The sequence below is a fragment of the Cinclus cinclus genome, chromosome 1 (genome assembly GCF_963662255.1).
Source record: "Cinclus cinclus chromosome 1, bCinCin1.1, whole genome shotgun sequence".
In the NCBI taxonomy this organism is placed as follows: Eukaryota; Metazoa; Chordata; class Aves; order Passeriformes; family Cinclidae; genus Cinclus; species Cinclus cinclus.
In genome coordinates, this window is record NC_085046.1 from 91,019,151 (window position 1) to 91,042,951 (window position 23,801).

General features: G+C 38.7%; 1 protein-coding gene across 7 annotated transcripts in view; it reads right to left on the reverse strand.

Annotated features, from left to right (window-relative positions):
* Positions 1-21,931, reverse strand: part of ELP2 (elongator acetyltransferase complex subunit 2) — a 37,449-nt gene extending 15,518 nt beyond the window's left edge. For 2 of the 7 annotated variants that reach the window (XM_062500383.1, XM_062500354.1), the window contains exons 1-11: positions 21,800-21,931; positions 21,638-21,716; positions 19,789-19,874; positions 17,904-18,054; positions 16,612-16,689; positions 11,661-11,725; positions 5,601-5,667; positions 4,654-4,788; positions 3,647-3,742; positions 1,835-1,935; positions 29-160 (exon numbers count right to left, since the gene is read on the reverse strand). In XM_062500383.1, coding sequence (XP_062356367.1) covers positions 29-160; positions 1,835-1,935; positions 3,647-3,742; positions 4,654-4,788; positions 5,601-5,667; positions 11,661-11,725; positions 16,612-16,689; positions 17,904-18,054; positions 19,789-19,874; positions 21,638-21,716; positions 21,800-21,931 — 1,122 coding nt within the window. The remainder of the gene's footprint in view (positions 1-28; positions 161-1,834; positions 1,936-3,646; positions 3,743-4,653; positions 4,789-5,600; positions 5,668-11,660; positions 11,726-16,611; positions 16,690-17,903; positions 18,055-19,788; positions 19,875-21,637; positions 21,717-21,799) is intronic. The other 5 variants (XM_062500360.1, XM_062500370.1, XM_062500378.1 and 2 more) reach the window with 5 other exon arrangements.
* Positions 21,932-23,801: the final 1,870 nt, after the last annotated feature.

The following is a 23,801-nucleotide window of genomic DNA, read 5'->3' on the forward strand; positions in this document are numbered from 1 at the left end:
AATACTACTAACAAAAAAAATCCCATACCTTATTAACTGCAGCCTGCTTCCAAAGGTGTAGTGCTCCATGAAAAGCATGAGCAATGATCATTGAACCATCTGGACTAAACTGGCAGTCAAAAAATCCAAGAGTATTGCCACCCACTTCACCTACACGTACCTAAGTTCATGAACAGAAGTGAAATATCCATGAAAATGGCCTTCCATTCCTACAAAATCATTCTTACTTCACAAGATGAAAAACTACCTATAGACAAGAGTTCACATTACACACATAAACACATTTGAAAAATACTTTAATTGCAAAGTTAAGAGTGAAACATCATGGGAACTAAACCTGCATGCCAATTGAATGGAGCCTCCCTTCACAGACATCTCAAGATAGGATCCCCCAAGGGAAAGAAATTACTACATTAGATGAGATGCAAACCCAAATGTTCTGTGTTTCAGTCCAGCTTGGATGTTGTTGGATGCAGCAGATCCTATCATCTGTTGCCTGGCTACTGCTATGTTCTACAATACAGAAAAATGATGCAAAGAAACAGAAGTTTCCAAGTACGTTTTTTTCCCTACTTAATTTCCAAGATTCTCTAGCATATTTTCACTTCCCTGTTTCCCCATGAACATCTGCAATTTGATCCACTCTCCCTCTGTGGCATATTCTGGCCTCTGTCTTGTGCTTCTCTTATGACTTCTCACATAGGTACACATGCATACACACAGGCCTGACAGCTGCTCTAGTGCTCTTCCACTTTTTAAATTTTATTAAAAGATTAATTGTTACATGTTCAAGTTTTATTCAAGACATAACACCACAATTTCTTTCAAGCTTTAAACTCCCCCATTCTTATATAGCCTCTCTTAAGATCAAAATGAAATGAACCAATGTCCCATTTTAAATGGCACTGCACTAGTAGTTCCATTTTATTAGCACTTATTCAAAAAAAAAATACCACTCATATTGGAGTGACTTTGATATGCCATGCTAGAGGCAGAATTCTAGTCTCACCTCTGAGCAGGGGAATGAATTTCTGAAGACATCTTGTTCATCATATCATGATGAAAGAGAGAAATTGGGATGTTCCCCTTGTGCACTTCCTCCCTGAAGGCTTCCAACTCAGATTTCCCTCTCTTGAGGCAAAATGGATTTTTGCAGTTAAAATGTCTGATCTGAACTTGAAGCTGCACATTTGTGGTCAAACCAATACAAAGACAACGTAAAATTAAAGAATCACAACTTGCAACAAGCTTTACTGCACAACCCATTTTTAGAAGCTTGTGAATTTAGCCACAACTATGTGTCACACCAAGGGACATAAAATGGCATCTCTATGTGATTGGTCTTTTATGAACTAATATCTACTTCAAGCACAAAAGCATCAGAACTTCTCAATGTAAGAGAAGAAAAATTAAATAACCTACTGTAATTCTCACTTTTTCACCCAAGAGATGATTGGAACTTTCTTTGTGACAGAAAAGATCACAAACAATGGCTGGCATAACACAAACAACTTTAACTGAACTACTGCAGTTTGGAAAAGCAGGTCAACTGAAAAGACATCAATCAAAGCACTAGAGAAATCTGGTTGTACTACTTGTTTATTTAGGATGGTCCACATCAGAACAACTTTCAGAATACTACATGAGTGACACATTCCCTTTTTTGGAAATACAGTTTTACTCGCAACAGAGCACTGAAATGAGTATTTTTGCAAGAAAACAATTCACCTTTCTCTGCCAGAATTTTAGACAGTTTTTGATCCTTACAGTACCCATATGATGCTGGAAACACAATTTGAATACAGTACATATTGGGAGAAAGACTGACACTTGCCTGTTCTAGCCAGACTCCAGATTCTTTATCAGGTTCCCAGATGATCACAGTTTTGTCCATTGATGCAGATAATATCCTCATTGGTTGTTGCATGCTGCCATCTACAGTACAACAAAAATTATTACCCTACAACCTAGGAGTATACTTTCTAAAGAAATTAGGTGATACTGAAATACAAACAGATTTTTAAAACTGTTCAATATCAGAGACATGCAACGCAGCTCTTATATGCCAAATTTACAGGCTCTACATTCTTGCCAGGCATTCTTTAGGAGATAATGTATTCTCAGCCATAATCACCCAAAAAAAAGTAAAACACGTACATGAGAACAATCATATTCTACAGTTTTCTAGCTCCAAACTTATATTGAATTAAATATTATTTGGAAGAAAAGCCAGAGTTTCAAAAAGAGAATGCACAGCAGTTCTCAGTTCTATTCCTTAAGTACCTTTTTACTGAGAGATTTACAGTTTAAAATAATTGCCCAGTATTCATTGTTTGGGTTTTTTTTTCCCCCAAATTGTTAGGTTTGCTACTGACTTCAGCAGACTCTAGCAACCTGTAGTACATACAGTAACTCAGGGCTGCTCCCCAGAACACAGTGGAACACTCCAGAAAAAAGCCCAACACAGAATGGGAAAGAGGGAGCTGGTTCATCACCAGTTGCGAAATCTGTAGGAAAACCACTGAGGAACTTTTCTTGATAATAGAGATATTGGCAGGCATCTCATGAGGTGATATGTTAGCAATAGACTTCCCACCATACCTTCTGCACTGAGAATATGTCCTTCAGAACAGTTTGCCTCTAGTGAAAATCTATTTTGGGGAACCCAGCACTGGGCGGGCCACAACACAAGCAGCTTCACGTATGCAGAAGCACCTGGAAAACTTCATTGTCTAACAGGACAGTTTTCAGATTGCAGAGCAAGGCTGACAGGCCTACATTGAACCTAAGCCTTGTTCTAAATCTTTTATTGGTGTCTAATTTAGAAAAAAAAGAGAAATGTTTAAGGACCATATAACTAAACCTGTATTTTTAGAGCAAGTTCTGTGTCTTTCACTACATGTGTTTTGACATTCTAACAGCACTCTGCTGTTCAAGTGTAGTACATATACCAGCAAAGCTGTCCTTTGTACTGCTGAAGTCACTTGCCATCAGTAACTCTAAAATGTATCAGAAAAAAGACACCTTTGCCAGTACAAAAATTCAAGGGTTCTGATTGTGCAATGTCAAACAAAGAATTTCCTTCCCTTATATGCCAGGTAGATACATAACAGTGAAATAGTACTGCAAACAAAGCTGTCAGAACTTAAGGATTTCAAAAGAAAGATAAATACTAGAGCAAAATGCAAAATTAAACTATAAATAACTGTTTCAATGGGAGTCTGCACTAATGCCTTAAAGCTGCAATCTTGAGAAAACTGATACTCCAGAAATCTACAGCACTAAAAAGAAAGGAGAGCTCTTGAGGTAATACTCATCTTCTGAAGGACAGACATTTCAAATACATGTATCAGGGTAACCTATTAGAGCTACTAATTCATACTGATTAATTAAACTAATTTGTACACCATAACCAACAAATCAATTAGAATAAAGTCTTTACAGCTCTGTTATTTAATTTCACTCCTTAAAGAAAATGTGAGTACAAGGCAACCTCTGCTTACTCACTGCGACATTATCCGCAGAATTTAAAGACTGTCATCATCTACAGGAACAAGTGAACATGCAAACAGAATACAAAGACAGGTGACTGTACTCTATGTATATGACACTTAACATTGCTGGTAAGTGTTTGATATCCTTTTACCTTTGGAAAGTGAAGGTTGCCAGTGAACTGCATACACCCAGTTTTCATGACCAGCCAACACAGACTCCAAAGAAACTGCATATGATGTGTCAGCATCTACCAGAAATCAGAGAACAGCATACCTTTTTGTAAAAGCCAAGAAAGACCAGGTAATTTCTGATACCTTTAATGAAAATAATCATTTGCTTTCCACATCTGCCAATGTCTCAAAAGCTTCTTGGCACAGAACAGCTCCTTGAAATTCTACTTTGGCACAAGGCCTGAGTACCAGATTGATAGCCACAGGTCAGTGTATTGCCTTAGAGGAGTCCCTCAGAATTCCTGGAGACCTCTCAGGCAGTGTTGAAATAAAACTCCAAATTGGCACTACACATACTCTTATGCATATTTGCACCTCCAAATGATTGAAAGCACAAGCATTAAGATATTTCAAACAATGAATCAGGATTTTCAGGAAGAATCATGAGCACTTTTTACACATAACATCACAGACACTTCATTATATTAACTAGGTTGCCAAACAATTTACCGTACAATGTCAGCAATGCAAGCATCTGATGTTACCATGCTTAAACACCTTGTTAAATGACCATAAAGTAAGCCCGAACATACTTTTCTTTCTGGTATGTTTCTAAGCTTTAAGTAATAGCAGCACCTCTTACTTCATTGAATTGGAAATAAAAAGAAAGGTAAGCTATTAAACTGGAGAACTACACAACAGCTTCCCTTCCACAGACAAATAAGTGTCTTACATGCTACATTTGGAACATGCGTAACAATAACAACTCATGTTGGTGCTAAGCTCTCTCACTGCTTTACCATTTCTTGTAATACATCATTAACTTTTGGCTTTAAAACAGTAATTCTGCTTTCTTAGCAGCTAAAAACAATGCAGTCAGCATGGAACAAACCAAACTAGGTGGTAACCACCTTGTCAGCTACCCTGGAACCATGAAAAGACACACAAGTGAAAAGCTGCGCCAGAGAATTTTACAGCTGTTACCTACCTTTAACAGTAAAAACATTCTCTTTCAGTTTTATGGAATCATCTTCAGTTTCTGGAAGTTGCTTTAATTTTGTACATACTTTCCAAATTCTTATCAAACAGTCCTGAGCACAGCTTGCTAAGAAAAGGTCTTCACCTATTAGATTTCAGAAAAAGAAGAAAAAAAAATAGAGCCACATTTTCATTGCAACCACTGTCACGACTAACCTGCCATCTTCGCATACATGCAGCTAACAACATTATCTAAATGATTCCTATTGTACACAGTATCATAAAAAAATCCACTGTTTTATTTCACCATCAGTTCACTTTCCCACTCAAATTCTCTACTATTTTATAACACACTATGAACACGTCCCTGCTTGTAAGATGTGAAAGATATGGTAAGCACAGTACATATACTTCCCTACTATTTATGGCCTTTGCTTTTGGAATTCCATCAATCTCAATACTTGCCAAAATCTCTTTTCCTCCTTTTCTTTTTCCAGGCTTGTAGCATCTTCCAATTCCATTTTTTTGGTGCCATTGCAGTAACTATTGATTAGTTAATGTCTGCAAAGATTAGTCTCTTAATTTCCCAATTAAAAAAAAAAGGCAGGGGAAGAAACAGGAAAATATAAACATACTATTTCCCCCTACTCTCCCCACTTTGAAAAAGCAGACAACTCTTACTCAGATACAGACATCTGTATATTGGAAAGGACAAGTTGCTAAAATCCCAATTTGTTTGCATTTAAGTACCAGTCATGTAAACAAACCTGAAACAAGCAAGAAAAATGTTTTTAAAAGAACACAAAGTTTCATCTTCATTTTTAATTTTAACTACCACCATGTATCACAACCACAGGAGCTTAGGTGCTCGTGTGCATCAAGGTCATCTGTTGGAGGGGTAAAACACTAGTAATGCCATTAAACCACTGTTCCACATTATTCATCTTTCATACTGACCACAGACTGCCCACTCAACGCCTCTTATCCAATCTTCATGGCCAGGGAGTACTAAAGTTTTCTGAAACTGAATAAAAACTCCTGTTACATCACAGAAACACACCCAATTACCATGCACATATCAGCAATAAACCTTATTTTCTCAATTTTTTTATATTTGTAGCTTCAATTATTTGAAACGGGAAGAAAAATAAGCCACTTCTAAGGATTGTAATTTACACACAGATTCAAGATGAGCCTTTTTGGTTTTGCCACCATTGGATATGCACATGTAACATTATGGCATTTCCCATATAAGAGCAGGAAAGGATGTGAATTTAAGGCGCACACCTTCAAGAGGCCACAGTGTCTCTATGATACATTTGAAATCTTTTAAAGTTTGTCAGGCTTACTGTGGTACACAAAGAACATAATGCAGGTTTGATGTGACAAGTAATTTCCCGTATTTGTGTGAAGTGGATGCAATTGCAGATGATGAAGAAAATGAATACAGGTGAAATCAAGTTAAAAAAGAAAAGTAAATGCTTTGAAATTATTTCAAGGATAAATTTGTAATAGAATACAAACAATAAGAATCAGTTATGGTACTGGAAATGTTCTCTATGTTTCTTAAGTTTATTAACAAAATTTCTAAGGAAGGTATACATCAAGAACTGCTGATGGAAAACTCTGCATGAACACAGGCTCAGGAACACTGGAATGTAAACACAGCCTGGATTCCTTTTTTAAGAACTTTCACTAGTAATTTATTTTTAATTATAAGATATATAATATTACTTTCTTTTTATTCAAGTACTGTTGAATCAAACTATTTACCATTACTCTTTACTCCTTACTTAGCATTTAACCCATTTCTGCTTTTCTTTGCCCAGAAACAGCCCTACTTTCATGACATTTTTTTATTCAAAGTTTAATTAAAAGGTCTAAAGTAACTGTTACAATTAAAACTCCAGTGTAGTTTAGTATTAATAACTTATCACATTAGTTCTGGCATTATATTCTTCTAAATCCCTTACCTAGGCCTACTTAGAGCTGTAACTAAATGACAACATTTGCTATCAGCACAAGCCTGCAACTGAGGTCTCTCGTCCCATCAGTGACAGAAAAAAAAGAAAAGAAAAAAACCAAAAAAAATTCTATGTGTATGAAAAAATCCATATTCAGAAATTTGTGCCTCTCTCTTTGATCCAACATTTCTGACATTCTCCAGAATATCAGACAATATTCCCATCAAACAATATTACTCTGCATCTCCTCATCACACACCTGCAGTCACAATCATAAAATGGTTTAATTTGGAAAGGACATTAAATATCACCTAGATATGCCATCTCCAGCCATGAGCAGGGACACTTTCAACTAGACCAGGCTGCTCAAAGCCCCATCAAACCTGGCCTCAAGACACTCCAGGGATGAGGCATCCACAACTTCTCTGGGCAACTTGCTCCAGTGCCTCACCACCCTCAGAGTAAAGAATTTCTTCCTAATATCTACTCTAAATAGACAGAGTATCTATCAGTTTGAAATCATTGCCCCTTCTCCTGTAACTATGTACCCTTGTAAAAGGTCCCTAAAATTACAGAACCATCTATGTATGAGATACATGACCAGCACAGGATACATGATCAAACTAAGCTGATCCGATATTTACAAATCAGAAAGTTTAGGTCTTAAGAATGTGTTCTCACAGTCACCTAAGTCTCATCTGGCTGGTCACTTCTGCAACCACTGGCACTTCCAGGTGGGGCATTCCAGACAGATGTTTATGTTAAACACCCAGCAGGTTATGTGTAAAGAAAGGCAGGAAGGGACAGTTCAGGAAGTGAGATGAAATGGCAACCTAAAGATTTTTCTGAAGATGACATGCTTCTGGCAATACATAAAGAAAATCTTTAGCAATTTATACTTCAGATAAGAGATAAAACACATTTATTTATTAATTTATATGATCTTTGACAAAATGCTCTATATGTTACAGTCATCAAGGTTAATTGGCAAGTTTATTTCAACTGAAAAAGATTGGTTCAGGCTGAACTGTTGCTAACATCCTTCTCTTTTATGGTTCCTTTTACGCTAAACAGTGTGTATCTCCTGAAATTTGACCCTAATATTAATATAAACACACATCTAATAATAATTCTCCCTTTCCAAGGTGTTGTTGGGTGGGGTTCTTTTTAAATTACCCTCCTCATCGTACATCAAAGACATCTATTACAAAAAACAGCCATTTGTTTTCCCTTAAAAGATTAAAACTAGTTACTTTGAGATTATTAATACCACCCCAGATTTCTAAGTCTTCTCCCAAACAGGTTTTTAGGCAGTACTTAGCTTTAAGTCAAACACGCAGTTCTTCCATGTTGCAGAACAAGCATGCTTAACCAGTTAGCTAGAAGTCGGTACAAATTTTTATTTTTATATGCTTACATTGAATTGGATTATTCACATGATTTAAGGTAGAGACTGCTGAATTTAATTATCTCATATTCACTCATGGCAGTAATACCAGCACGAGATGATGTATGAGGCCTCACTGCTGAGGAGAGATACCCCCAAATCTCTGTAAATGCATCCAGTCCCTTAAATGAGAAATTCATGCTGCTGTCTTTCCCATCCCTAAAACATCATCCTCCACTCTGCATCCATCTGAGCAGTGTCAGTACAGTGGCTGGAAAATAGAGGTGAGCACAAGGGCTATTACCATACACAGAAGGATGATGTCATGAAGCATGAGGAACACTACATTGTTAGTCATGATTTAGTTTTAGGTGGTGTGTGAGGAGCAAGAAGTTGGTCTCAGCAATCCTTATGGGTCTCCTCAAACTTGGAGATATTCTAAGATTCTATTATTCAAAGTTTTCAAGATATTGTTTCCCATAAAAATAAAAACTATCAACTGAAATTGAGCAAGGAGCAGTGTATGCTGTTATGATAGGATTTTTAGTATTGTTTTTGCCCTTTTCTTTGAAGTATATGTCTGTCCTATATCCAGTTTCTTCAGATGTATTCAGTTCTAAAACTGAATCAATATAAAGGTTTGTGCATGCACATGGTCATTATTTTTAGGTGAATCAGCTGAAGTTTCTATTATTGTCTAGGTTGTATATACACCAGTGTTGTGAGCTGTCATTTTTTTCTTCTTTACAGATTTTGTTTTTATAGTCTCAAATTTCTCTTTGTTTCAGTTTGCACTTGGTCTTCACTGGATATATAAGAAGTTACAGTACCAACAGTTAAATCTCACACAACCTCCTGGTCTGACTCTACTTCACAGGCTCTCCCATGCCTCTCACCTAATCTCTGAATATTGTTGCTTAGCAGCAATCTGGCCTCTTTCCTTTTAAGCAAAGAATAAAGCTGTTCTGTAGGTAGCTAACTAAGCTGTGGACATGCCCAGCACACTGCACAACTAATCCTGCCCACACTTTGGGTACATCTCTTCCAGGACCAGGCTAACAGCAGTTTGGTACATTTGGCAACACTGGTCCAAGTCTTCTCATTTTTTCTACAGCAGACACTAGATGTGATATCCCTCTTCTACGTAGCTGTTAATCTCAACAGATCAGAAAGAGCTTGAATTATCTTCGATTTGTCCCCCCTATTCCACTTCTCAACTATGCCAAACTATTTGGGTGGAACCCAAAACACACAGCACACCATCTTCTCAGAAAATCAAAGTTCAAATAGAAATGTTCTGGTTTAAAACTCAAATTTAATCCTCTGGTTTACTTACTTGCCCTCTACAGGCCACATCTGTAGAGGCTGTATCTCAAGGAGGAAGACATATTATGGTTTCTTAAAGATTTTTCCCTAGATACTTTTATAAATCAATACCTTCTTCCAACAAGTCAGAAAAGGCAAGAGTTCTTTTTTTTTTCTCTACTATTTACCACAGTAAGGGATCTATGGGTAGGGAGTATCAAAAGATGCAAAGCGTGCCCACTCAGTTTCAAAAACCAAGCAGTTTTTAATGATTAAGTACATTTTGACTGTAAAATTAATGAGTTTACCAAAAGGTAGCCTGAATTAGCTAAGATGCCTCATCCTCCCTCAGTGTCTAACAGTACCTCTTAAGTTTCTTAAGAATGCCCTGCTATGAATGCATGTTCTACCTCTGATTTACATTCAGATTTATAACAACCTTTTTGGGGATGTTAACAAAAGGAAGTGCTTTACAAGAGTCACTCAATTAACGACAGAGCTACAGGCCCTTACCAGTAAGGGAATGCCACAGGAGCTAAGACTGTAATCATTCTCCTTTGTCAAGTTCCAGTAAAAGGAGGCAAGGCTATAGTAACACTTGCTTCAAATACCTTTAATAGTACTAAGAAGCCATAAAAAAAGGTGTCAGTATATCAGAGAAAACCTGATGAATGAAATTTAGCAGACAGGCAGGAATTTGTGCCAGAAGCCTTGAAAGGATGTTTTAATTCTGTTAATATTTGTAAAGCACAACACAGGCTCTTCTCTTTGAGGCCTGCACAGTCTACTTAGCTAAGAGAGATGTTCTGGAAAGTTAAGATAGACACTGACAAGAAGTCCCACCTCATTTAAAAGATATTCTGAGCAACAACTCTGCCACAACAGCTGGTGAAAATACTTTCTGAAATTGAAATTGTGAAAAATAACACATGCAAAACAAAATTGCCCACCCCTTGTATAAATAAAATTTGCTACCTCCAAGAAAAGGCAGCACAAACTTTCTTATGAAGCTTAAGAAGGAACTTGTTTATTCAAGTTACCTTCCTTTACCCTCCACAGACTGACTGCCTTTTAAAATTACAGACTATTGTTACACCGGAAAGTTTGGCCAACAATGGGCAAAATAAGCTATGTATCTCTGAAAATTTTTGGCAAACCGTATAATATGAATCATACAAGAAAACAAGTTTCAAACTCTGAATGAGAAAAACTAACTGCACAGTCCCTGAAATAAAAGTCTTTCTTTAACACATTGAGAATCAGCAGTGGCACTCTGCCATTGCTAATTCCCACGGAATTCACTAAACTGACTTCGGTCAAAAGTTACACAGAAAAAAAAGAATCAAAAATCTAACCTAGAACCCTTCTTTTCTACTGAGTGGTCAAGAAAACATGAAACACAGAAAAAGGGGATGAAGTACTTATTTTACTTGACAACAGCAAGCAAAAAAGTCTTATTGCTGTACACGGCAACACAAACTGACAAAATTATCTGTGAAGTAGCTTTTGTCTCTCTCAAGAAAAAAAAGACTGTCTATTCTTTAATCCCCAAAGGGAGTGTGTCTGAGCAAACGCAGCAGACCAAGTGGTTCTACATATGCCAGTTTCAAAGCTGAGTTTTACATGGTAGCCTCACTGGTGCATTGGGAGAGCGTTTGTGGTTTAAAGGAGTTTTTTAAGGGAGTGAGAGAAAGAAAGAAGTAGTATTGAGTTCTGTTTTGGAAAACAGTCATTCACCACATGCTTTAGATTCTGACAAAACTTCTGAACAGATGCAAGAGAGGACATAATGTTTTTCTACTGCTCGAAAGGAATATTTATCTCTATGGAAAACTAAAAATTGCCAGCTTCCAAATAACACATGAAAAATGTGTGCTTTGATAAGACTGGATACTCCTAAAAATCCTTTTTTTCGATGTTCAAAAGCAGTCAAGCATAAAGGACATACTTAGCAATAAACAAAATTTCTCAGATAATAGTAATACCAGTTTTATTATAAGAATTTATGGATATAAATTTCACTTTCATATGAAGAATTCAATGCCTGGATGCTTAATAAAGAAGGACAGTTGCAGCTATTTTGTATGAGTGCGAACAGAAACAGGTTATCTTCACACAGGGGAAAAAAGTCAAGAAAAACAAACTTTCAAGCATTGAATTCAGCTTCAATATTCTGTACATGCACTTCATCATTACCTAGAAAAATGGATGAACTGTTTGAAAAAAGGTTGTTGTATGCGATGGCTATGTAGAGACAGAAAGAACTTACTGAAGAAGTTGAAAAAAAAAAACAACAACACACTTGAAAAGAAGCAGAAGAACTCAGTAATGCCCTAAGCAAGAGACAAAAATTGTAATTACCTGACCATTCTGCTGTATAAACAAACTTATTTTGCAGTCATCACCACCACAAGCCAGTATCGGTACTAGAAAGGAAAAGAAGGTCATCATTTTTTATAAGATCTAATATTCTAGGATATGAAAAAATATAAATAATGTAAAAACCAATATAGAAATATATCAAAATATAACAATACTAAAACAGGCAAGCTTAGCTTTTTAATGTTTTCTACATCAGCTGCCTAATAAATTAGTATCTTAAGAACACAGAACTCAAAAGTTATTTTGCCATGCAACTAACATGTATAAATATCTGAAATGCCAAGAGGAGTAGTTTGCCTCAAGCTGAATCTGTAGGAAATTCAAGTATTAGAGTTTTTAATTGATTATATTTTAGAACAAATGCCTGTTGATATCAATAAATACAGAAGGAGCAAAACAAAATGACTCAGAACTAAGGCAATTTAAGTTCCTACATAATGAAGATAGGTTTATATGGAGTTAGCATAATTACTATACAGCAAATACAAAGACCAAGAATGGAAGACAGATGACCACTGTCTGTACCCAAGAATATGAAAGCAATGAAACATTTTTCACTCAAGACTACTCAGTTGACTTCCACTGGCTAACCTAGGACGTGCACAAACCCTGTAAGTCTACTGAATCAAACCACAGAACGTTATGTCTGAGGCTAAAAAAAGAAGTTAGGCAGTGTATTAACTCCTCTCTCCAACAGAAGAGGATGAGGCAAAATAGTTAGCACTTACTCCACTTTTTTTACATCATAAGGAGGAAGTGTTAATCCTCGGGACTGAAGCAGTAAAAGCAAATAAATTTAGTATAAAACTATGAAGAAATAAGTTATATGTTAAGGGTTAGACATTTGCGTTTCTGAAGTCTGGATAGAAAACAAGATACTAAGTTTCACTAAAATCAACTACTTCTTTTAACAAAAAGCCTCCATAACATCGCTTCATATAGATAATTTTATCTTTATTATGGCTAGCTCAAAAATCAACTTGAATATTCATAATATATTTATCCTCTACACTAATTTCTTCTACTTATACCAAATCCGTGCCTAGTTATCCACTGTTCCTCTTGCACTTCTCACATTCCACATTCTTAACAGTCCCATCACTTGCCTCTTCTCTCCAACCTCTAAGCCACAATTCACCTCTGTCTCCTCCTCTAATAGGCCTAAAAAACCCCTGCTTGGGATTGAAAGTGATGAGCTGCTTTGAATGATGACCTGGTCGTGAGGTCCATAGAAACTGAGCAGGAGTGACATTTTCTTCCATAAAATACAATACAATGGATGTTCTTGAAGACAGTATCATCCTTTCCTGAGAAACACATTTCATGGGCTATTACTGTAATTACATATTTACTCAATGGAATGAAACTTTAACTAAGAAAACCAAAGAGAGAATTATGATTTGGTTGCTATTGCAGTGTTGGGGGTTGGTTCTTTCCCTCTTCCCTCTGTGGAATTTTCCCCATTGTCAGAATGGGGATACCTGTTGATAAGATACCTGTTGACTGGGCCCTGGTGACAAGGGGGAGGAGAGAGAAGAGGGAAACCCAGCAAGATTCAAACATCCAGAAGAGCAGACTGAAGGCTCTGGCTCAGCCCATTTCCCCTGTGGAGTTCGGAGGAGAAGGACGATCGCTGCCTCTACCCCATCTCTGCCATCCCAGCGCCAGGAGCCATCCTCACTGCTGTCAGACCCTGCCCTGCTGCCTTCTCACTGTAATCTGCCACCATCCAGCACTCTGCTGAGTATCAGAACCGACACCGTGAGCGGAGAGCTCTCTCTCCATCTCTCTCTCCCCCTGGGACAGCGCTGCCATCACCCCCAGCCCTCCTGCGGCTCTGCGGGACCCGCCCGCCCCCAGCACCGGGAACTGCAGCTCAGGGAAAAGGTGCCTGCAGCCAAAAAACACTGGGACTGAGTTACTGTTCTGTTTGTGGGCAATTTCATAGCTGTTGTTGTTCTTGTTTGTCGTGTTAGATATACTAGTAAAGAACTGTTATTCCTACCCCCATATCTTTGCCTCAGAGCTCCCTTAATTCCAAAGTTATAATCATTTGTAAGGAGGAGGGATCACACTTCTCATTTTCAAAGGGAGGATTCTGCCTTTCTTAGCAAATACCTGTCTTTCAAACTAGGACATGCAGACAAATGTAAATACTTTCACTGAAAAATTTCTATCAAGAAACCTATATCTGGCAAAAATGGACTAGAATATATAGCTTTTCACATAAATGCTTTGGGTTTATTAGAATTTGGATCTGATTAAGATAAAATTCCTGCAGAGGAAATAATAAAAGTAAGTTGGATAAGCAGAGCTTTTCCAAGTTCACTTGCTGTTTTTGTTTTTTTTTTCGCCTGTTGCAATTCAGTTCTGAGGAGACAACTATTTACTGTCAGAGGCCAAGCTACAACATTAGCAATTATCCAGGTGGTAGGAAGAATCAGATTATATGACAAATGGCTGATCAAGATCTGTAAAATAGTAAATCCTATTGCCAGCACTTTAGAAGCAGAGGTTCTGCAAACACTGCAAGGCAAAAAGCAAGCAAGCAACCAAAACTGCACAAAGCTCTTCATCAAGGCTAAACAGCAAATATACAGAAATTCCTTAACGAAGACGCTGCCAGAAAAGTGCTTAAACTGCATTCCAGATGCAAATGACTGGTCAGGTTTTTATGAGCAGTCTATCAGTTTTCCCTATTTGACTTCTTGACAAAAGTGGCTCATTTTTTTCTTTTAGTAATTTATTTTCAATCAGTTAAAATCCTAGGCATCAGGAAGGTCTTCTGAAAGTTAAACCATCCATTGCATACGAATCCATTTTCAATGTAAGCCTCAAATTTCTTTTCTTGGTGAAATTAGAGGTTACTGTAAATGCTTCAGGAAATGTATCTTACAATTTTCAGAAAAGTAATTCTGTATTTAGTTCCTGACTTAAGAAATGCAGATTGTTCTAAAGAGAAAAGCCTCTTTGAATCTCTGTATAACTGACAATTTACCTTCCATAAAGATTTCTGAGCAACTCCTAAATTTATCATGGATCATTTTTTCCCTGAAGACCATTAAAACTCCAAATTGCCATTAGAGATTAATGTTTTTGACAAATGATCAGCAGTGATTATTTTTAATAATATATTTTAAGATACTGTATTTAGATTTCAGAATTAACATACTCTTTAACTATATGGACTACTACATAAGGTTTAGGGAGAAAACAGTGGCTATGCTTTATTACAAGCCCCTTTACAGATTTCTACAGAAGACATTTCTACATATGTACAGCTCAAAATCTAAACTGTCTCTCGGCAATTTTAGCAGCAAAGGTCATTCGCATTGGAACTGGAACAAAAAAGCAAATGTCTAGAAATTTTTTTATTCCATACAAAATGAAATTTTCGTGCAAATTGAAATTACGCAAATTGAAAATTATTTCAGTTCTCAAGAAAAGTAAAGCACTCTTTTTCAGTTTTATGAGCACTGTATTGCTTTGGATAACTAATCTGAGTTGGGCTAGGAAGAGTTCATAGTAGAGTATTGTCCCGCTCTCAATGTAACTTTAAGCAACACTGGTTTCGGGGACTCTGGAAAACAAATTCCTTGCTATTTCACCATTCAAAGAAGCTTCAAACACTTTATGCAATTTGAGTTTCAGAAACATTTTAAGAACTAATATGATATTTTTAATTTATGGTGTTTTCAGAATGTATGGTTACTTCTCTTATATACAACATGACTTCAACATTGAACAAATGCACTACTCTAGAGTGTTACAGTGAGAATTTGTTACCTGTACAGTATCATAAATGAAGATATAATCTATTGTTTTGCAATATGAATGCTATACTCATATATTACACAACAGGCACCTCACTTCTAAATATTCACACTTGCAGTAATGATTTTAATTTACCCTCAAGCCTTTTAACTTCATCTCAATAAGCACATGTTAGTGTATTTACAGGAAAAAAGAAAGAGAGAGAGGTATAAATGTTCTTTACTGGCACAGATGCTGCTTTTGGTATCAGACAGGCTCTGAAAACAGACACTGGCATTTCCAAATGGGACAACATATCTTGATAAAGCTTTCATAGTTCCCAGAATTATCAAAGCCAAAGAATAAAGTATGCTTGTAGGCATACAATCAAAACAACACATCAATGTGGAACATATTCATCAAAGAGCTGAAAATTCCAGATACAGTAAGAAAATTTAGCACTTCTTCAGTTGGGAGCCTGGCAGGCCTCCATCCAGGTGAAAGACTTCTAATGATACTTAAACAAAACCTTAATTCAACATATCTATCTGGCTTGAGGATACATCTGCTTTATTAAAAAATATAAAAAAAGAAAGAAAAAAAAAAAGCTTCTACCTACTTTCAGAAAAAGAATGTGTCTGTAGCAACCTACCAAATCTAACATTTCTGTTAATAGAAACCTACATAAACCATACTGAATAGTCAGGCTAAAGTAGTTCAGCATCTCAACTCTTTCACAGCTCTTTCACATTTAAGATTGAGCAGCTGATGAACACTGCTTGGGAACCTATGGTTTTCAATGCAGGCCTTCAGATTTTTTCTGAATCTTGCAACAAGAACAAACATATGCAGCAGTACCACAAGGAGCAGGTGGAACTAATAGCATCATCCTACCCCATTCATTTACAGCACTGTTACCTCATTTTAAAGCTTTCCATCTCAAGAGTTCAGCTAAACAACTCTGAGTGCCATTTTGAAGACACTGCAATCAGTCTGTGTCTTTAATTACTAAGAAGAGTTCAGAGAATCTTTAGATACGAGAACCAGCTCAAGCAGATTTCATAGGAAACAAATACTGTGGCACACAGGTCTGGAGTCAGTCAACTGAAAATCTGTTTGGGGGATTTCTTAGATTTTTCTTCCTGCATTGATATTCAAGATGTGCAGCTTTACTTACCATCGCTGCCAGGCAAGAAGGATAAGCAGACATCCATAACAAATCCATTTCCAAACTGCAGAATTTCAATGCATTTAGCTGGAAAACAGGAACAGACAGTGTTGATCTCATTCACTGTAATTATTACAGTTACACTGTCATTTCCTTCTGTATTATATAGCTAAAATTTCCCATCCATTTTTATTTTAAGAAGCTGAAAAAAATCTACTTTTTTTCAGAAGCCTAAACAATAATCTCTTCTGTGTGGCCATAAAAATTCATCCAGTTAGTTGAGTTAGAAGATAATACTGAGTATTAAATCTATACAGCTTCACTGTGGTAACATATAAGAAGCAATAAATATTGCAAAATATATCCTGTGGCAACAGCATTCACAGCACAGGAAAATAAAACTGAATCCATTTGCTACAACGACAGCTAGAGAGATGAGCAAAACCCTGCAAACATCCCTGAGATCCTGGAAATGGTTAAACCAGTAAGCCATCCAGATCAAAATAAACAAGAGGATAGCAGAAAAAAACCTCTCTACAGCAGAAGAATTAGTCCCTCTCACTGTAACCCACACCAGCAAGACGAAATTAAAAAGACAGGACTTCATGAGGTTCTTTGAGAGCACCAAAAATGCCTTCCAGAACATGAGACTGTAGATTGGCAACTCCACCTCTCTCACATAGGAAAGGCAATATGAAATCTTCAAATACATCAGAGAAGGAAGAAAGTAACTTAAGAAATGCAGCCACTACAACTCAACCAGCAAATAACATCTTAAATCTTATCTACCCAACTTATTTCTTACGTATTTTAGAAAGCTGTTTTCCCATATTTCCATGCAAAGGCCTAGTACAACAGAAGGTCAAGATCACATTATCCTAAAGTTCATTGGATTCAAGCCAACAGGAAAAAACAAGTGACTAGTAAAACCTCACCTTTCTAGTGCCAGCATTATTCATTTTACTACGTAATTTCATGTCACACATGCATACAGCTAGACTGTCTCCACATTACAGAGCAAAGCAATGGTTCCGATTATCATACAATGAATACATATTCTAAAATAAGGTAAATTCAGGCCATACATCCCAGATGAAATATAAAGATAAATCATTCTGCAGAACAAATCTGACCCAAGGCTTTTAAAGACCAATATAGTGTTTTGATGTTCTCTGAAGAGAAATCAATGTAGTTGCATTAGAAAGATGTTAGTATTTAATTTAATACCTAATGGGTAAGTATTCATGATTCTTACTTAACAGTATATTATCCCTAACATAAAAAAAAAAAAAAAATGTTACCTTCTGAACCATGCCGAGACCAGATTCTCACAGTAGAGTCAGAGGCTGCAGAAGCAACTAGCAGACTTAAATCAGGTTCATCTGACTGGTAGACAGCATCCACAGCAAAAATAGCTTCAGTGTGGCCTTTGAGAGGTATGCTTTTCACAAGCTGAACACATGAGAAAATTTTACAAAGTTTTAAATTCCTTAAATGTAACTTACATGAGAGAATTTTTAAAGCCATTTTAAGAAAACAATAACTTAATACTGAAAATTAGTTCTATACCTGCAATGACAGAGTGTCTGCCAAGCTATGCTTAAGCTAGAGCATATTCCAGGAAATCCAGAGAGGGATACAGCAGCAATCAATTGGTAAAATTACTTGGTAAGATTTTAGTCAAAGCTGAACAGAATTAAATGCTCCTGTGCACACTATACAAACCTCAAGGAAGCTGGAAACAATATAGAAGTTAGAAAGAGCAGTTTGCCTTCCTTTTTCTCCTTCTCTTGTCCCTTACCCTAAGGAACATCTCACAAAAGTTTGGAGAACCTTAGTGAAGGAGACAGAGCAGAGAACACGATGGATTAAGCAGCAGCTACAGCAGCAATGTTAAACATGTCTTTACAAACCAAAACAGCATTTTACTCCTTCAAATGCTAAGATGAAAAACAAAACTGCTAAATTTAGACAACAAATACAGGTGGTTCAACTTGCAAACTGTTCCTCAAAATGAGCTTTTAATTTTGCAACCAGAAGGCATCCAGAATTTATCCAAATTTTATCATAGACAGACTTGACATATCTTTCTAAAATACAGTCTGGTAGGCCCCAGTAAGAATTTTTGATCGGTTCAATACAGAACTTTGTTTTTAAGAATTTACAGTAGTCTGAAACTGCCATTAAAATGTGCACATTTAGCCATATTCTTTTGAAATTATTGCCATATGGCTGTGCACCACATCAGGAGAAAAAGTTTATTTAAAAGTCTGTAAGTCAACTCAAATAAATGCATCACAATGGATCAGAAATAACATTTCTGAGAACTTTCCCCCATCAAAGTAGGTTCATTTCTCCCTACTATGCATCCTAATGCATTTTAAAATGCCTAGTCTAAAAACCTTCTTTGAGTCAGATGATAAAATGGGTTACCTACACAGCCATTCACAATCCAGTGCCTAATAAGCAATATTTTAAAAGCTAGATAATAAAGTGGGGCTTTTTTTACCAAAATTTCAGGTTATTCTGAAGGCGCTTTTGCACAACACTGAATCTTTTGCCATACATTTCACAGTACAAATAATAAATTATTATGTCTCCTTACTCTTCTCCATTTCTCTGACAAAAGCCAATTGTTGTGCATATTTTTTTATTTCCACTTTTGTTAAACATCTACTCCAACTTGTATATCATCCTGGTAAGACTATCTACATACAAACCCCACACTGTTGCACAGGTCAACCAGAAATCACTAGAAACTGATATAAGGAAACAAGGAAAAAGGGTACAGAACATGCAGGCTCAGAATGGGCCTCATGATTTAGAAGTTTTAAGGTGGTTTCAAGACAACAGCCACATGAGATCAGAAATCTGAGGAGTCAAGAACAGACATACAGGGTCTTTCAGACACCTAGACAAATCCACTCAATGACTGACAGGTTAGTCAATTTTTTTACCAATGGTGATTTGAAAAAGATGAACTACAGAAAAAAACAGCATTTATAATAAACCATAGCAAGACAAAGTACCAACAATTTCAAGGATATACACAATGGGTTCAATTTTAAAAAAAAAAATTAAAGTGAAACAAATAGTATGAACCAGAAATACCAACAAAACAGACAATTTGTGATATGTGAGAAACTAGTGCAGAAGAAGATTTTAAAAGAGGCTATTCCTGCTTACCTGATTATCCCATGTTACTGTATCTTTCCATTCCCAAAGAATGAGTCCTTTATCAGATCCACCAGAAATTAACTCTGTTTCAGAAGCTAAGAAATATGTTTTGGTTAGTTCAGTGTACGCTTAACTTTGTAACGGCAACATAAGCAGTTTTGCTGGTTACTACTCACAAAGTATCACTGGTAACCAACGTTCCCACCAAAGTAAAGTATAGTTAATAGGAGTAGCACTGTGCAGAACAGGCTAAGAGGAAAGATATTCCCTAAGAAAACAGAAAAGTCACAGGACTATTTAAAGTTCTGTATGCAAGTACTAAAAATACCTTTCCAAAAGACTTTCAAATCCAACATTTTAAGTTCATCTTTTGGGGTTTTGTTTGGTCTTTTTGGAAGATAGGAAAATAAAGCAAGAGAAAACTAAACAAACAGAATTCAAAGTTTCACAAGAAAATTTAATTCCTGAATTCCCGGAAAATAACTTCTTTTAATAATTTTTAAGAAGAATATTATGTACATATATATGTGTATATATATATATGTATATATATATGAAGTTTAGTGCAACCCATTGAAAGGATGGCAGTTTGTATGTATCATTATCAAAAACTAATGTTTGCACTTCAGTACTTCTCAAAAAAAAAGAAGCAGCACATTACATTAGCAGCCTAATCAACAGTTGCATTTCTCTTTTTCAGTGAGTTTCCATAAACACCCAAGGCCAAGAAGATATACCTATGAAAATCCTGCCCTAAGCAATGTTAAATCCTGGAATTACTATCCAGCAAAAGCCTCATAAATGTCTCAAACATTTCTATTTATCTAAAGATTCTTTTCTTTGAGCACCTAACCTCTATGCAACTTCAGAGCTTTATAATCAGAGATTGCTGAAAAGGCATTGCAAATGAGTTTACAAAGTCTAAACACACAAAACTCCAAAGCTTACTGGAGAGACTGGGAGCAGAACAAGCAGCTCAAACCATCGACCTGTGTGAGCTACCACAACCCCAGGTAACCATGCTACTGGGGTGCCCTTGGCTATGGGGCCAGCAGTAGAGATCTCCTCACCCACCAGGAAGCTCACCTGGGTTTGGCAGGTTGCATTCCTGCAGACCCATCTGTTATAATGAGGCCACACCTAGAGTACTGTGTCCAATTCTGAGCCCCTCAATTCAGGAAGAGCACTAATGCGCTGGAGCAGGTCCAGAAATGGGCAATGGAGCTGACAAGGGTCTGTAGCATGCATCTTATGGGGAGTGGCTGAGGGAGCTGCGCACGTTTAGCCTGCAGAAGAGGAGGCTTGGGGAGGACCCCATCACTCTCTACAACCACCTGAAAGGAGGGAGTAGCCAGGTGAGGGTCGGTCTCCTCTCCCAGGTAGCAAGTGACAAGATGAGAGAACAGTCTTAAGATGCACCAGGGGAGGTTTAGGTCAGACATCAGGAGAAATGTCTTCACAGAAAGGGTTCTTAGACATTAGAACGGGCTGCACAAGGAGGTGGTGGAGTCACTGTTCCTGTAGGTATTTAAGGAAAAAACGGGACATGGCACTTAGTGCCATGGTCTAGTTGACACGGTGGTGCTGGGTCATAGGTTGAACTCGATAATCTCAGAGATATTTTCCAAACTAACTGATTCTGTGATAACCCCTACAGGGAAGCCGGGCATAAGGCGAAAGGATGCACTGCAAGCGTCGTAGTCCCCTAATTCCTACGGGGTACAGCTCAGCCCCGCAGCTGCCGAGCCTTCCCCGCCTCCTCCCCCTGCAAGGGCAGCAGCGCCCGCGGCCCGAGGGGAACCGGCCCCGGCCCCACCGCATCCCGAGGGGGCGGGGGCAGCGAGCCCGCGCTACTCACCGCGGTCCCGCCGGCGGACCCAGCGCACGCAGTTCACCCTGCCAGCGTGGCCGCGGAGGGCGGCGACCGCCCGCCTCACCTGCGGGACAGACAGACAGCGCCGAGCGTAAGGGACTGGTCCCGGACCCGCTCCCGGTCCCACCCCAGAGCGCATCAGCTTACCGCCGGGTCGTAGAGGACGACGTCGTGGCAGCTGCCGAAGGCGAGGAGGCCGCCGCGGCCCCAGGCCACGACACCGCCGCCCGCCCGGTTGGCGCAGCAGGCGATGTGAGAGAGCGACACGGGCGCCGCCATGTTCCCCGCTGCCGCGTGCGCGACCCCGCGCGGCTCCCGTGGCAACGACCCCGCGCGGGGCGGGGCCTGAGGGGGCGGGGCCTGATGGCGCCGCCGGGCGGAGCGGCGCGGGCCGGGCGTGGAGATCGCCGCGGGGAGGCCTCAAGGGTTTCAGAAGTTTAAAGCTTTTCTGTTTGCTGGTTCCTGTGAAGAAATTCCTCCTGGTGTCCAACCTGAATGTGCCCTGGTGCAACTGCAGGCTGTGTCCTCTCATCCTGTCGCTGGGTGTGTGGGAGAAGAGAGCGACCCCCACCTGGCCGCCGTCTCCTTTCAGGGAGTTGTAGGGATCGAGGAGGGTCCCCCGAGCCTCCTTTTCTACAGGCGGAACAACCCCAGCTCCCTCAGCCGCTCCCTGTAGGATTTACCCTCTGGACCCTTCACCAAGTGGATTTCACCTGAGCTGAGAGGGCTGAGTATCAGCGATCGTGTCGCTGATCCCCATTCCCGGGCTGCTTCCATCGTCTGTGAAGCCACCTCCTGATAAAGAATCATACTCAAATTAAGTCTCTGGCGTCGGGATATACTTAATATTGCCGTGTATGATGTCCTAAAGTTACTGTCATGGAAAGCGTGAGACTTTGCAACTGAGCAATGCCCAGGCTCAGCAGCTTCATCTGAATATGTTTGAATACTTCTGCTTTTCAGGGGGAAAAAAGATGAGAACAGATGAGTTAGTGAATTCCATCTGTTACATTGTTATTTTTTCATTCTTTGATGTATTTATTGCCCCTCCTGCACAAGAAATTAAAATCAAATCAAGAAAAATTAAAAAAAAATACTGCAATGGTATTCTAGTTTTACTTGCATGGTCACTAGCCTTGAGAAACGGGGTCACAATAAGGGGTATTGCACTGTACAGATGTGCTCAAATTGTATCAGCTGCTTGGCTTCACGTATTCAAGGATTTTTCTAGTTCCCAGTAGCCACAGGTGCAAATAGCTGCCCCACAGGCTGAGTAGGAGCCTCAGCAGGATCTTCAAGAATTCCACTCTACCTCCAAAAGCACATGCAAAAGGCCGTGGAGCAGAAGCCAGGTTGAAGTATAAATGGAGAGCTCAGTTATGCAAGCATGGAAAGGGAGAGAAACAGAGATGTGCTTCCTGTCCCAGATCACACCTAGGATATCCTGAAACAATAACTGAACTGAAAAGCTGCAAAGTCTGGGCTGGAGGGAGAAGCTGGCTTTATGGGGCTGTGCAGGAGGTGGGGGCAGGAAGAGAAAGCAATGAAAAGCAAGCAAGCATCCAGAGTAAACACTCTGTATAGCACATGGAACATTTTGGGCCCCAAACTTCTCCTGCCGGGCCTTTATCTCCCTGTGTGTTCTTGAATCCTGGCTGTCGGCAGCGCTGTAACCTGACACAAACAAAAACACTGCAGATAGGCACAGTTGTTTTCCAGTGGGTATGAGAGGAAGGAAGCTGTGCCTGATCACACAGGAGATACAGCCAGAAATGTTAGCTGCTAGGGGAACAAATGACTCCTTGCAGAAAAATGCATGGATCCAGTCATCAAAGCATGCCTTGACTGAGGAGTGCTGTCTTGAGCTGCCAAGGATGGCTGCACAGCAGTCAGGTTGCACAGCAACCCCTTCTCAGCAGGTCTTGCCAAGGTTGGAGTCAGGGCTCCCCGGCAGAAGGAGGTCGGACACTGCCAAAAAGCTGGGTCATGTTATAGGAGTTGCGTCTGTTACTGTGGGAACAAAGCTGGCTCTGTCTGTGATTGTAGGCATAAGTGTAGGCTTTTCCAAGATGGATTGGGTGAGAGACTTCTCCGTGACACAAGAAGTTAACTGGTAGATAACCTGCTGCTTTTGCAGTCCTGTGAACAG